Source organism: Pseudorca crassidens, chromosome 11 (assembly GCF_039906515.1).
Source record: "Pseudorca crassidens isolate mPseCra1 chromosome 11, mPseCra1.hap1, whole genome shotgun sequence".
NCBI classification, from domain to species: domain Eukaryota; kingdom Metazoa; phylum Chordata; class Mammalia; order Artiodactyla; family Delphinidae; genus Pseudorca; species Pseudorca crassidens.
In genome coordinates this window covers 100719655-100735334 of record NC_090306.1, presented here as the reverse complement: position 1 = coordinate 100735334, position 15680 = coordinate 100719655, and the positions used below count along the sequence as shown (strand labels likewise).

The 15680-nt window shown below is 49.7% G+C and overlaps 1 protein-coding gene across 1 annotated transcript in view; it reads left to right on the top strand.

Moving 5' to 3' along the window:
- EFCAB6 (EF-hand calcium binding domain 6) overlaps window positions 1-15680 on the top strand; it is a 227434-nt gene that overhangs the window by 61331 nt on the left and 150423 nt on the right. The window contains exon 6 of the mRNA XM_067698329.1: window positions 12474-12610. Within this exon, the coding sequence (XP_067554430.1) occupies window positions 12474-12610 (137 nt within the window). The remainder of the gene's footprint in view (window positions 1-12473; window positions 12611-15680) is intronic.

The window sequence follows — 15680 nt, the reverse complement described above, 5'->3', positions numbered from 1 at the left end:
GCGGAGCTGAAGGCAGTGGAGATGTGGCCGGGGCGGGGACACCAACTCTGTGACGCTTCTGTGAGGAGTTCTGTTTCTCAAGGCAAGATGGAACAGAGGACAGAACCATTTTGTTTGTTTTGTTTTGCGGTATGTGGGCCTCTCACTGCTGTGGCCTCTCCCGTTGCGGAGCACAGGCTCCGGACGCGCAGGCTCAGCGGCCATGGCTCACGGGCCCAGCCGCTCCGCGGCATGTGGGATCCTCCCCTTCCGGATCTGGGCACGAACCCGCGTCCCCTGCACCGGCAGGCGGACTCTCAACCACTGCGCCACCAGGGAAGCCCCAGGACAGAGCCATTTTGAGATGCAGGCTGGAGAAGAAGGTGGAGGCATTAACCCTAAAGCGTGGGGCAAAGGGTGGTGCTGATGGTGGCAGTGCGTTGAAGGCTTCTGATGGGGGATGATGACACGAGACAGGAGGAATTTAGGAGATGGTGTCAGCAGAGTAATGGACGCACCTGATGGGAGAGCAGCTGGAATCAGGGGTACCTGTCCCCAGGCCCTGGAAGTAGTCAGCCCCTCACCATCACCATCAGCCTGCATTTGCTGAGCGCCTCTGCTGTGTGAGGGATGCCATGGAGTTCCTGGGAGGGGATCGGCGTGCCCCTCCAGGTGTGCAGCTCTGTTCTATGAGTGGTCAGGGGTCGGGGTGACAGGGGCCTCAGTATTCTTGGCCTGTGGTGCCTGAGGAGGAGCTTCCATCCTCTGAGTGTGGGCTCGGTTAGAAAGAAGGAGAGATGGGAAACATTTCTCCTTGAATTGGCAGCCTTTCTAAAGCCCTAGGTATTTAGACGTGGGGCCTGTTTTCATAGCTGTGTCTGAAGCTCAGTGAGTAGCTAGAATTTCTTATTAGACGACTTTAAGCTACTTGTGGCAGGTGGGCATTTTAAAAATGAAAATCAAATGTAGGGGGAGGTACCTGTGGCCTGTGGTATATAGAACAGGAAGTTTCCCTTTTCACTGTGGCTGCAAGGAAACCCCAAATCAGATTTTTGGATTTTTGCTGTCATAGCAACTCTGACTTTTAGGTTGCTGTAGCTCTTTTTTAGTCTGCTCCCTGTTCCTCTGTTTTTGTGGGTCTCCGTTAGATGTCTTTTTATGTGAGCTTATTCAGTCTGTGGTAAAGGCAGGGTTTGCATCTGTTCAATGCTTCAAGGCCTACTCTTCGGCCTGGGGGGTCAGCACCGGAGCCGGGAGCGGAAGTCAGCCCCTTTGTGAAAGGGGAGCAGTGCCAGCTCCGCTCCTTCCACACGGCGTCGCCAGATTGAAAGTTTGTGTTTATGAGGTTCTGAATGTAGTCTCATTTTTCCCTATCTGGTTTGGACCATCTCTACCAGCTGGTAAATAGGAAATGTTCACGGTAGGAAGCCAATACTCTGCGAGTGTAAACAGATGGAATCGATATAAAGTGACAAGTTAGACTGCTGTTGAGACTACAGAGCCAAAACCAAGAACGTAACAGTCAGGCTACTCACTCCGTTCCAGTTCATTTAGTCCTGAATAGCGCTTCATATCTGCACAGCTGTGTTGTTCTTTTTCTCCCCCTTCCTTTCTTCTGGGTTGATAATGACAATTTCAAAGAAAAACTTTAATTAAAGATTTTATACGAAATAACCAAAAGTAGAATAATAAGGAAAATGAGCATTGATGTGTTTATTGTAAGAGAAATCCTTTTTCTTGGCTTCAGTTTTTAAAATGTACTCCTTAAATTTAAAATGAGTTTAGTCGTGGTGACAGAAAGGTGCCAGACTGACAGCAGTGGCTGCCGAACCCTGCGTTTTGCTGCGGAGCCAAGACAGAGGGGCGGCCAGAGGCCCCCTCCCCTGCGTCTCAGTCCGCAGGCAGGCGGGTGGGCTGCCGTCCCCGACCCCCTGCTGCTAGAAACCAGGTGAGGAAGGTGGCTCCAGGTGAGGAGGGAACAGAAAACAGCGAATCGGGAGCTAATTTGGATAGCATGGTGCAGGTTGCCCTCTGGCCCGAGGAAGGTTTGCCTTCCCCCGGGAGGGGCCCCACCAGAGCCAGGCCTGGAGAGGGGGAATTCTGGGCTCCAGGGAGGAAACCTTAGGCCTTTTCTCACCTCCTTTCAGGTCTGGGTGGTCATATTTATTTGGGTTCACAGCTTTCCTTCCTGGAGCTCCCAGTGCTATAAAAAGAATTTTAAACAAAGAACTATAGAGTAAGAATCACATCCACTGTTAGCAGTTTATTGAACCATCTGAACTCAGTGGGGTACAAACATGAGGCAGTTTGATTCTTTGCTTCTTACGCGGGCGTGGGCGCATCTGCCTTCCTCGTCCCCGAAGGCTATCTTAGCAGATCCCACGGCTCTCTGGTCACGTTCAGGTAGAACAAGCCCAGCGTAGCCTAGTCCAGTTTTAAACCCGGAGCTCAGATGCAGCTCAGCTGGCCGCTCCTCCCTCCTTCCAGCTCCACGGGCCCCGGGGGGAGGGGGAGGGCCAGGGGGGCTGCCGGCTCGTTGGCGACTCTTTCCCTCCTTCTGCTTCCTTCCTCCCCGGTTCGTGGGATCCGTGATGAGGGCTGAGGAAGGGGAGCTGGCCTCCTTCCCCCTTCACTGGTGTGCTCTGTGGGGAGCAGGTAAAGGCTGCTCTCATGGGGCACATGGGGAGTTACTAGGACAGTGCTTTGGCGGCCTCTGAACTCGGTGGTTTTCTGGTGACGAGCAGCTCTGGCCTAATGCCCCTGCACCTCCTCAGCCCTCCTGCCGGTGGTCCATCTCGCCTTCTCATGCTGTGTGTTGTCCCCTCACTTGAGAAGCAGCTCTGGGAGCAGGACATCTCAAGCCTTTTGCCTTTTTCTTTTGAAAAAACTTTTAATACAAGTTTTAAAGGTTACTTTCCACTTACAGTTATTACAAAATATGGGCTATTTTCCTGTGTCGTACAATATGTCCTTGAGCCTCTCTTACACCCAATAGTTTGTACCTCCCACTTCCCTATCCCTGTGTTGCCCCTCCCCCTCCCCACTGGTAACCACTAGTTTGTTCTCTATATTTGTGAGTCTGCTTCTTTTTTGCTATATTCACAAGTTTGTTGTATTTTTTAGATTGCACATGTAAGCGATATTGTACAGTATTTGTCTTTCTCTATTTGACTTATTTCACTTAGCATAATGCCCTCCAAATCCATCCATGTTGCTGCAGATGGCAAAATTTCGTTCTTTTTAATGGCTGAGTAGTATTCCATTGTATATATTGTATATACCACACCTTCTTTAGCCACTCATCTGTTGATGGATACTTAGGTTCCTCCCATATCTTGGCAATTATAAATAATGCTGCTATGAACACTGGGGTGCGTGTATCTTTTCAAATTAGTGTTTTTGGTTTTTTTGGGTTATATACCAAGGAATGGAATTACTGCGTCATATGGTAGTTCTATTTCTTTTCTTTTCTTTTTTTTTTTGAGAAACCTCCATACTGTTTTCCACAGTGCACCAATTTACATTCCCACCAACAATGGGAGAGTTCACTTTTCTCCACATCCTCAGCAACATTTTTTATTTGTGTTCTTTTTGATGATAGCCATTCTGACAGGTGTGAGGTGATTTCTCATTGTGGGTTTGATTTGCATTTCCCTGCTGATTAGCGATGTTGAGCATCTTTTTATGTGCCTGTTGGCCATCTGCATTTCCTCTTTGGAAAAATGCCTACTCAATTCTTCTGCCCATTTTTTAATCGGGTTGTTTGTTTTTTTGATGTTGAGCTGTATGAGCTGTTTATGTATGTTGGATATTAATCTCTTATCAGTCATATCATTTGCAAATATTTTCTCCCATTCAGTAGGTTGTCTTTTTGTTTTGTTGATGGTTTCCTTTGCTGTGCAAAAGCTTTTAAGTTTAATTAGGTCCCAGTTGTTTATTTTTGCTTTTATTTCCTTTGCTTTAGGAGATGGATCCAAAAAATATTGCTGCAATTTATGTCAGTGAGTGTTCTGCCTATGATTTCCTCAAGGAGTTTTATAGCATCCAGTCTTACATTTAGGTCTTTAATCTATTTTGAGTTTATTTTTGTATATGGTGTTAGAGAATGTTCTAATTTCATTCTTTTAAATGTAACTGTCCAGTTTTCCCAGCACCACTTATTGAAGAGACAGTCTTTTCTCCACTGTATATTCTTGCCTCTTTTGTCATAGATTGACCATAAGTGTGTGGGTTTATTTCAGGGCTCTCTCTCCTGTTCCATTGATCTATCAGTCTGTTTTTGTGTCAGTACCATACTGTTTTGTTTACTGTAGCTTTGTAGTATAGTCTGAAGTCAGGGAGTATGATTCCTCCAGTTCTGTTCTTCTTTCTCAAGACTGTTTGAGGGTCATTTGTGTTTCCATACAAATTTTAAAATTATTTGTTCTAGTTCTGTGAAAAATGCCATTGGTATTTTGATAGGGATTGCATTGAATCTGTAGATTGCCTTGGGTAGTATGGTCATTTTAACAATATTGCTTCTTCCAATCCAAGAACATGGTATATCTTTCCATCTGTTTGTGTCATCTTCAGTTTCTTTCATCAGTGTCTTATAGTTTTTGGAGTACAGGTCTTTTGCCTCCTGAGATAGGTTTATTCCTAGGTATTTTATTCTTTTTGATGTGATGGTAAGTGGGGTTGTTTCCTTAATTTCTCTTTCTGATACTTCGTTGTTAGCCTTCTACCTTTCTTGTTCTCCACTTAACTCGTGGAAAATTCACGTGTCCTGTCCATGCCAATAATAGGCGTGCAGACCACTCTAATCTTCCCCTCCTGCTCTGCTATTTCTGTTCAATTCTCAGTTTCTTCCCCCAGGAAGGTGTAGAGCAGATCACTGTGTCCACAGAAATGACATGCCTATCTGCCGTTCTGCAGGCACCAGTCCTGTCTGTACAAGGATTTCATTGGCTCACCAAAGCTTCTTCCCCATGAATGCTGCAATCAATCACCCATCCATCCATCTGTTCATCCGTTCATCCATCTATCACTTATCCATGCATGCATACATCCATCTATCCCTCCATCTGTCCATCCATCTATTATCCATCCATCCATCCTTCCTTCTGTCCATTTGTCCATCCGTCATCCGTCTATCCATCCACCCACCCATCCACCCACCCATCCACCCATCCACCCATCCATCCATCCATCCACCCATCCATCCATCCATCCATCCATCCATCATCCATACATTCGTCCACTTAACACTTATTCGTTGATCCAGGCCCTGTTCTTGGCCCTGGACTCCTGTCCACTCAAGACTTTCTGGAAGAGGTAGAGGCGCTGGCTGGTGTGGGGGATTAGTGCTGGTTCTGCCAGTTACTGTTCTCCAGCATGTGTGTGTAGCTATCTGGCTATTTATATCTTTGTCCTCAGCCTTTGGTCCTGATCAGCAATTCCTATCAGACCTCCATCTATTGAGTATGTTCCCTGGGAGGTACCTGCACACATGAGCTCATTTCTTTTTTTTTTTTTTTTTAATAAATTTTGATGAAATTCTACTATATCTACCCATTTTTCTTTCTTTCTTTCTTATAAATTTATTTATTTATTTATATTTTACTTTTGGCTGCGTTGGGTCTTTGTTGCTGCGCGCGGGCTTTCTCTAGTTGTGGCGAGCGGGGGCTACCCTTCGTTGCGGTGCGCAGGCTTCTCATTGCGGTGGCTTCTCTTGTTGCGGAGCACGGGCTCTAGGCGTACGGGCTTCAGTAGTTGTGGCACGCCAGCTCAGTAGTTATGGCTCGTGGGCTCTAGAGCGCAGGCTCAGTAGTTGTGGCGCACGGGCTTAGTTGCTCCGCGGCATGTGGGATCTTCCCAGACCAAGGACTGAACCAGTGTCCCCTGCATTGGCAGGCGGATTCTTAACCACTGCGCTGCCAGGGAAGTCCACGTGAGCTCATTTTACCTGCACACGCTGATACAGTGCCCTTCTTCTTTCCCATTTAACAGATGAGGAAACTGAAGTTAGGAAGAGTCAGGTCACTGTTCCAAGGTTACCCAAACGATGGCAGCCCGGGGTACTTTCTGTAGTTTTCTGTATCTGGAGGAGGTTTCTGTTCCCTACTCCCTCCCTGGCTTTACTCTTCAGGACAGATATTCTCTGCTCCATGTAGTAACACTTGTGAGTCTGCCCTCCATGAATTCATCTAAATCTTTTGGGGAAAGTTTTAATTTAATTTTGCTCCTATCACTTCCTTTTCAGTAATCACTTCCTCCTTTTGTACTCCTGTGTGAAACGGGGCTTTTTTTCCTTTCTTGAAATGTTAGGTGAGCGAGTCCTGGTTTATGTAGCCATACTTCAGAACTTTTAGGCTTTGTAGCCTGCTTTTTCCTAGCCCTGCTGTCCAGACGGAAGAAGCGAACCTTTTAATGCATCTTCACTGTGGTTCGCTTCCCTAGGTTGCTTGGTTCTGAATCATCCCCAGGGCTCAGTCATCTCTCCATATGGGGGCTCTGAGGACAAGAAGAGGGTCAGATGCTGCCCTTCTTGCAGGGTCTGTGGTGCTGCAGGGGGAGCCTGGGGGCTGTGGGGGCCTGGTGTGCAGCGGGGAGCTGGGGGGTCTAGCAGGGGACGGGGAAGGGCGGAGCACTCCTAAGCCTAGCGCAGGGCTCAGAGCATGGGTCAGGGGCAGGTGGCGGGGAAGAGAAGACTTGAGGGCAGGTCTTCAGAGGGCCTCAGGCCATTTCCTGGCTCTCGAGCCTTAACGTCATAATTAGCTATTGTTTTGGTTTTCTTTTTAAATCCTCATTGCTTCTGTGTTTGTGCACCTGAAGCTGCATGACACCTACCACCCACTCAGATATCTGGGGTTGCATGGGAGGGAGTGGAACAGGGGTTGTGAACTTTTTCTGTGAATATGGTAAATATTTGTATTTTGGCGGCCAGACTGCTCAGTCTGACTACTCAGCTCTGCCCCTGTAGGGGAAACAGCCCGAGGCAACTTATTTACATAAATGAACGGGGCGTGGCTGGGCGCCAATAAAATTTACTTTTGGATCCTGAAATTTGAAACTCAGATAACTTTCACGCGTCACAAAATTATCCTTCCTTTGATTTTTTTCAAACGTTTAAAAATGTAAAAGCCATTCTCAGCTTGCAGGCATATAAAAACAGGCAGCAGACAGGAGTTTGCATCACCTGGAACGCAGGAAAGGGAGCTCGGCCACCACAGGCGCTGGAGCCGGGCCAGGAGAGCACCTTTCTCAAGCTGGTCTCTGGGCCCTCACAGGGCAAGACCACGCTTTCCTTTCTGAGAAGCTGGATTTGGGAGGAGGCCCCTTTCCTCCCGTGGGCTGTACAGCATTTCTCCTCTCTCCGTGGATTTGGCCCTCTCTGAGCCCTCCTCCCGAGAAGCAGTGGGGAAGTGAAGGGGGATGGAGCTCCTGGAGAGCAGATGCCAGGCAGGGAGTAGGGAGGTCCCCTCCTGCAGGGGAGGAGCTGGGTACCACTTTCAGGCAGGAATTCACCAAAATGTCAAGATGGAGGTCAGGGGGCCAGTGTCGGGATGGAAGTGCAGTCAGAAGAGCAGGAGAGACGGCGCCAGCTCCTGCCCCGGAGCGGACGGGAAGGCGTTTGGGCAGCAACACGGCTGTAAACTCACTGTGCAAATATTTATGAGCATCCACTCTGTCCAGGGACTGTTGTAAGCCTAAGGATACAGCAGCAAATGAAACCAAATCCCCTTGCGTGGCGTTTACATTTCAATGGAAGAAGAAAGACAATAAACAGACACAGAAATATGCAATGTGCAGGTGTGGGTGAACGCGAAGGAGAAAAGGGATGAGGATGCGTTTTTGTGCAGGTCATCGGGAAGGCCTCTCGGGGCAGGTGGCACATGACCGAGACCTGAATGAGGGCCTCAGGGAGCCGTCCAGCGGAGGGAGCCAGACGTGCAGAAGCCTTGATGGCTGAGCGCGCCCGGTGTGTGTGAGAACGCGCAGGGAGGCCTGTGTGGCTGGAGCAGGAAAGGGCCAGGGGACTTGGCGGGTGAGGTCAGGAGGTGGGGGGGTCAGATCGTCCAGGGCTCTGGGCGTGGTGAAGAGACCCCGGAGGGCTTGGGAAGCGACGGAGCTCAGTGTGGCTGGAGCCCAGGGCCTTGCTGGGTGAGAGCTGGGGCTGGGGTGGAAGGAACAGGAGGCTCAGAGCCGGTGGCTCTAAACGCACACGTGTCCCAGTTGGAGCCAAATGGCAGACGTTGGGCTGGCCCAGAGAGGAGCCGGATGCTGCCCACACCATCCCGATTTCTCTCTCTGCGTTTCCTCTCCCACCTCTTCTCCCTTTTCAAGGGAGAGGGAAGCGGGGCGAGGCAGGGGCAGGTCCTTTTACTCCTTTGTGTTTTTCTTCTTTCCCGTCACCGTCACGGGGAGGACAAGTCTTCACACCACGGCCCTAACTCTGGTGCCTCTGATAAGCCTCACCATCTGCAGCTCCATCTAGATCTTGCCAAACTTCAGTCTGACAAATGATAAGAAACTTGGAGACATACCTCTGGTGGGTGTGAGCTCTGTGCCAGATTTGCTGCTTCCCTGCTTTCCACGCTGGGTCCATCTGGGTTACTTTGGGTTTTAAAAAAGCGCATCGCCTCATGTGCTCCCAGAAGAGGTGAATCAGGGTTTGGCAGCAGACGAGGTACCGAGGGGTTTTTTTTGGCCACGGGCACAAGCGCTCTCTGTGGCTGGGGCCCTGTGCTTTTAGACAAAGTGGTGGAGCTGAGGGTGGACGTGCACGAGCGGTTTCGCTCCAGCTCATGCTCTCCCGGCTCTTCCTTGCTTGGTCTTCCTGGTTTTGAATATTAAGCTCGTTTCAGCCAATGCTCTCTAGTCGGTGGGAGTGGGAGATGTGTATACGGTTCAGCACAGGGCCTTGCAAACATCCAGTTCACATTTGTTCAATTACCATATTATTGTAATCTTTATTACATTGAATGTAATCATTGTTACATTCAGGATAGGCCCCGAGGAGGTGTGTGTTCGTCAACATATAACAAGGCTTCCTCAGAGTGTGGCTTTTTTCCAGGCAGGTGAAAAGAAGATGGATTCACTCATTCATTTACTCAAGCACATGCTTACTGAGCATGTACACTCTGCCAGAGGCTGTTCTAGACCCTGGCGTGAGGCAGTGAACAGAGCCCCGCTCTCAGGGAGCACACTTGCCAGAGGGAGAGACAGACAGTAAAGACGAGCATGAAGTTCGTTGGTGAGAAGTACCCTGCAGATGCGTGCTGCGGGTGGGATCAGGAAAGGCCTTTTGGATCAGATGACATCTGGGCCAAGACCTGCGGGAAGTGAGGGCAGAGCCAGTGGGCGTCTGGGGAAGAAGTTTCCAGACAGAAGGAACAGCAAATGCAAAGGCCTTGAGGCAGGAGGTGCCTGGCTGGCACCCACGAGAAGCAGAGAGACCGTTTCGTGGCCCGAAGGCAGTGAGCCAGCGGGCGGCTGGGGGGATGGAGAGCCGGCAGGAGCCGGTCTGCGGGGCTCTGGCCTTTGACCTGGAGGGGACGAGAGCGACTGGAGGGCGTGCTCAGCCTTAGCTACACAGAACCCTGGCTGCTGTTGGAACCTCAGCTGTGGGGTCGGGCGTGGACACTGGGGGCCCAAGTGGGAAGCCGTCGCACCAGCCCAGGCAGTAGGGTGTGAGGCGGAGAGACTGGGCTGGGTTCTGGAAACGTTCTGAAGCTAGGGCCGCTGGGCTCTCGGGCTGGCCCGGACGTGGGATGTGAGTGAAGAATCTGGCGGGAAGGCCCGGCCACGGTGGGACGGGGCGGAGCTGGGCGTCTGCTGGCCTCTAGAGCTGGACGTCCTGACTGGGGCTCCGAGAAGGAGCCAGGGCTGGAGACAGACACTGAGAGGCCTCAGCTGCTCATTAAGGCTACAGGCCTGGGCCGCCCGGGACGGAGTGTGCTTAGACAAGCCAGGAGACCCGAGGCCCGAGTCCGCAGGTGCCCAGAGCTCAGAGGCCGGGAGATGAGGAGGGACCAGCAGGGACCAGGCCAAGCCCGAGCCAGAAAGCCGAGGAGAACCCGAGGCGGGAGTGTCGAAGCCGGGGGGGAGGCCTACGTCCAGGAAGAAGGGGCGGTGAGCTGGGAGGAGGTGCTGCAGAGACAGCAAGATGGGCGCCCAGGAGCCGCTGGGCCTGGCAAGGTCGCCCTGACAAGGTCACAGTTTCTGTGCAGCGGTGCGGACAGAACTGATCGGGTGTGTGGGGAGATAGGCTGGAGACAGGGCGCACAGACAGCTTTCGAGGGGGGATTTCTGCAAAAGGGAAGGAGTGGCTGGGGGCAGGGGCGAGGCGGGGTGAGGAGGGAGGGCTCACCTCTCAGATGGTTCGTCATCGTGGACACGAGCTCAGAGCTGGGCACAGCGGGGCACAAGCAGTTCCTGATGGGCGCGAGAGCGGCGGCGGCCCGGCGCAGGACCGGAGGCCAGTGGCCGGGTGGCCGGGTGTGGAGGCACACAGGCTGGGCGTGTCGGGGAGCACGGGACCTTGCCGTCCAGTTGCTTCTGGTTTCTCTGCAAGTGAGGAGGAAGGTTATCAGCGGAGAGGAAGGAGGCGGGGTGGGAAGGGAGGCGGAGAGCGGAGAAGGCGGGAAAGGTGCCCGGTGGCGGGTGAGCGGACCGCCCAGGCGAGCATCACCACGCGCGCCTGCTGGCAGGGTTGATGGTCTTGAGTGAGGGGACCCAGGTGAGTGCTCGATGGCCCGTCCTCTCCGGCCGCATCAGGCGCTTGGAAGAGGCGGTGAGTTGGATCTGACCAGGGTTAGGGTCTAGCCAAGACCGGGGAGGCAGGAGGAGGGAGGTGGCGGTCAAGCACACAGGCACCGGGTCACTGTAAAGATGGGCCGTGGGGAGGCGTGCGGAGGAGAGGGACCAGCAGGCGGGGTCCCGGAGGGCAGAAGGGTGTTGGGGTTCGGGCTGAAAGACGGGGGGCGTTGGATGTGGGACTTCGTTTTGGAGAGCGGCAGTTAGTGGTGACGAGGCGTGAGTTTGAGCAGGCAGGTGACCTCTGGACGGGAGGAGGACAGGAGCTGAGTCAGAGGCCGGCTAACGTCCCCGGGGGCCCCGGGGGCGGAGGCAGGAGGGTCTCAGATGACCCAGCCAGGAGGAGCTGGGGCAGAGGCCAGCTCAGTGTTTCCTCCTGCGTGATCCCTAAGACGGCCACCCTGGGAGGGGGCTGGCAGCTCCTTCAGGTCAGAGACAGTGTAGGGACCTGTCAGAGGAGGTGTTGAGGAAACTAGGAGAAAGCCTGTTCATCTTAGAGTCTTCCCTAAACTCCTTCCTTAAGGAGCACTAATTTCCCTCCGAGTCTGGGCTGGACTTGGATGTGATCTAGTACAGGATGCAGAGGCAGACCTTCCAGGATCTGGCCGCACCAGACATTCATCACCCTTCATCCACAACCCCCTTCACGCCCAGCTGTACTCAGTGCCTTCCTGTCTTGTCCTGCCCCGGCCCCCTCCTGGCTCAGATGCCACCCCCTGCAGGAAGCCTCCCAGGTGGCTCTGCTGGAAGTGTTGTTCTCTTGTGTGAAGACCCACAGCTCCTCGCTTGTCTGTCTCTGGTGTTTGGCTCTTGTTCCCATGGTTCCTATCTTGGTGAATATTTATGAATATTTATTTACATGCCTTATCTGTTCTGCGGGAGGTACAGTTTGGGGGTGGACTTGAGTTTGAACCCCAGCATCATTATCGTCTAACCAGGTGATGACGGGCGACACTCCTGTGGCCTCCCCCACCCTCGGTTTTATCTAAAAGTGGGGAAACGGTACGTCCTTCGTGTGGCTCGGGAGAGTGCAGTCACAGGGCTCTGCGCTTGGCACGGGTGAGCCCTGGCGGATGTTTCTCTCCTTTACATAGAACTGGCTCAGGGCAGGCGCACGGCCCCGCGTCTCCACGGGACCTAACCAAGTGCCTTCCAGGTCTCTGTGCCCAATAAATATGCCTTTGCTGAATTTGGGAAAGGTCGCTGTACAGCTTTTCCGTAATATCTTTCAAAAATTCAGAGGGGTTGGAATATACGCTCATAGTTTTCAGCTCCTAGTAAAAATGGTTTGCATGTGGCTATGAAAAATAAGAATTGTCCAGATCCAGCTATGCCAGAATTACGGTTTTAAAGTATCAATTAACAAAAAAGATTTTTCATATGGCTCTAAAATGCAATGAATTGTGTATGAGACTTACTGCTTTACATCAGAAAAAGTTCTTTTTTTTTAAACTTACTAAGACCTTACTGAAACTTACTAAGACTTACTAAGACAGAGAAAATTGCTTTGAAAACATTCAAGAAATGTAAAGTGTCCCTTTTTCCATAGATACGTCATTTTGCAGTACCTACGACTGTGAGTCTTTGAAAACATTTTATTTTACAAGAAGTATTTAAACACGTTCACTTTTATTATTACCATCTTGATTTTTGACGCTGGATCTTTTGACTTTTCCTAAATCTCTTTTTATACACAGATTTTCAAAAACATTAAAACTGTTATCAAAGCCCTTAAGCTCATTGATGTTAACAAGACGGGTCTGGTCCAACCACATGCACTGAGGAGGGTTCTGGAGACCTTCTGTTTGAAGATGAAAGATGATGAATACAAAAAGTAAGTAAACGAAGGTATGGGGAGAGATTGCTCAGTAGGACTTTCAGCCCATTTCAAAATGGGACCTGTTGGGTTCACTGGATCCAGGCAGCGTCCTTCCCTCCTGCCTTCTCTGTCTTGACTGTTTTTAAAAGAGGTCCTCAATCTGCATTTCTCCCATGTTCGTGAAGCTCTCCACGAATTCTCCAAAGTGAGAGCTAACGGTTCTAATTCCTCCAGTCCCCGCGGGTGAGAGTCATCTGGCCTGCAGCTTTGAACGCATCTCGACGATTTAAGTCATCCATCACCAGTGGTCTCCCTTTGCCTGCCTGGGACCTCGCCCACCACCCCATGGGTTTCCAGTTCACAGTTGACTTTTACTCAGAGCCCGGGGTTAAGAGAAGAATGAAAAATTTCAGGATTTATTTGTTGGTTGATGTGCTCCCTATTGGCTCTCCATCCTGACATAATAACAGAAGCTTAATTTTCCTTTGAGGACTTTGTTGCTGAGTTTGGGGCGGGCATTGCAGCAGGGGGCCGTTAGCTGCTTCTTGGCGTTTGAAAGCCGCCACCTGCCCCTGGCGCGAGGGCGGTGTGGGGAAGCCTGCACAGACTGTTTTTCGAGCCTCCAATAAACTCCAGATCGTTCAGAAAAGCCAAATGCTTGGATTCCGTGGCTACTTGAGTATTGAATGGAAGCCACTGGAAGGTGCTCAGCCAAGAGGCCCTCCTCGTCCTCCTGCCTTTCCCCACTTTTCTGAGTATCCTCTGGGCCATTAACAAAAGTACCAAGCCTGATGATTTCACCCTGAGCCTCAGAGTTTCACATCACACCGCAGTTATAAATCGCCACTGACATGGGTCTTTGTGGTTGCGTCCATAGTGTTATAAAGACGACGTTGCCTCTGTTAGTGGAAGAATCTGCTTCTGGAGCAAAAACAAGTCTAGAGGGCAGGTGCCAACCTCACAGGCACTGCAGGGTCTGAAAAACAAGGAGACTTTTAAAATATGGATATTTCCCAGTATTTTGAATATTTTCTTCCTCTTTTTTTTTTTTTTCTCCTTATAACCCACCTCAGAATATAAAAGACATAATAGATGTTTTAATTTTTACATCTTTCCGACTGGGAAAATGTCCAGAATAAGATCCAAACAAAACAAATTAAATAATTCTGTGCACGCGATTATAGAACAGAAGCAGCGCTCTTCTAAAACGAGCAATCAAAAAGCAAAACAGTGTTTTATTTGACAATAAACCTTGTGTTTGGCACTAGTTTCCAACCTAGTAAATCTATAAAAAAATGTTACTGTCTGTTTCCCCATCTCACAAGTATTGAATAGTAAAGAACTCCACAAATTTTTATTTGAGATATTTTTTTAAGCCTTAAAAACAATGCTGTCTGCATGATAAGGCTTGAGGAACTTAACGCAATAGAATTGCTTTCCTTCAGAATAGAAAAGCAGAAGATCAAAAGTAACATTTCTTCAATTGCTGTAATGCTTTTCTTATCGAAGCTCAAGAATATACTCTTTCCTTGAGTAGCTGCTTCAGTATTAACTTCGCCTTTTTAGTGTTTGAGCAGGAAACACAATGCAGTTTTGAATCCTTTTCTTTATCTAACAGCTTTCTATTTAATATCAGTCTTCGGCGTGCAGCGAGGTAGGAGTGGCCTGGGCTTTGAAGCCAGGCGCGCTTGGGGTCAGGTCTGTGTCTGCCCTCCCTAGTTGCGGGGCCTCTGGAAGCTCCTGGGCCTCTCTCAGACTCGGCTCTCTCTTAAAGAAATGGGGACTGAGGAGCCCACCTTGCAAGGCTGGCATGAAGATTCTGCGCCTGCAGTGTACCTGACATGCAGTAGGTGCTCGTTTCACATCGATGCTATCATGATAGTACAGATTCCACGAGTGTCCTTTACTCTTGGAGAAACAGTTCTCTTCAGGCTGCAGAATGCCATGCAGCCTATGGAAGCAAGGAGCGGGGGAGAAGATCATCTCCAAGTTCCATACTTAGCCAGTGTCCCGAGACCTGCCGGGTTTTGTTCTTCCTTTTCCATCTCACACCATCCTACTTTCCTCTCCATTGCCCTGCAGGACAAAGTATTTGAATCCGGGTAAAATAATTTATGAGCGACCTTGAAAAACAAACAAACAAACAAACAAACGCACTAGAATTCAGCCTGCTGCCTGGGCAGATGAATGAAGCCCAAGGCACTGTTCTGGGTGGTGATGCTGGAGAGGTTTGTGGGTCAATTGGCCTCATTCCCTTTGCATCTGAAGTCAGCTTTCCCATGTGACCGTCCTGCCCTGGGTGTCCGCACATGTGTGAGTTCTCCTGCCCACACTTCAGGTCCCTGGGGAAATGGCCTTGGTTGCTGTGTCTTAAGAATGGTTCTGTCTCCCATGCCTTGATTCTTGTTAAAAAAAACCTTTTGAGATGCTGCGTCCTTGAGAAGTACTGAGGCTTCATTTTTGAATTTTATCTGTAGGAAATATTACCATGGAATTGTGTCTGTCTGTTCTCAGTGACTGTGTAGCAGGTATTATGAATGCGGTGGGCTGGGCATTAGGAAAGGTCAGGATTCTCTTATGAGCCAATACCAGTTTGAAGGGATGCTGAATTTTTACCAAAAATAGGAAAGTTGGTGATGAGATTTTTATCGGCATCCTGACATTCTCCTGGAGCTGCAGAGTAGCCGGGACTTTCTGTAGGACGGCAACTCAAAAAGGAACACTTTAGGTGCCGCCTTCTGGATTCTTGTGCTTACAGCTTGTTTTTGCCAGACAGAGTCTGTGGATGAAAGATGGAGCTATTTAGGGAGTTTCAAGATTAACATCTGGCAGCTATCATATCTCAAGATAATTTTTCTTACTAGAACAATAGGCAGGATTCATCAAAGTGGAAAAAAAGGTGTGCGTTGAAATGAATACATGACATCACTCTTTGTTAAATTTGGCAACAGAAAAATAACAACTACTTTAAGTGATAATTACTAGATTTTTAGAAAGCAGCGTGAAATTAGATAATTATGGAAACCAACACATATGGAGATAATATAACCAAACATTTAAAAACTGTCATTGTTTATAAATGTAA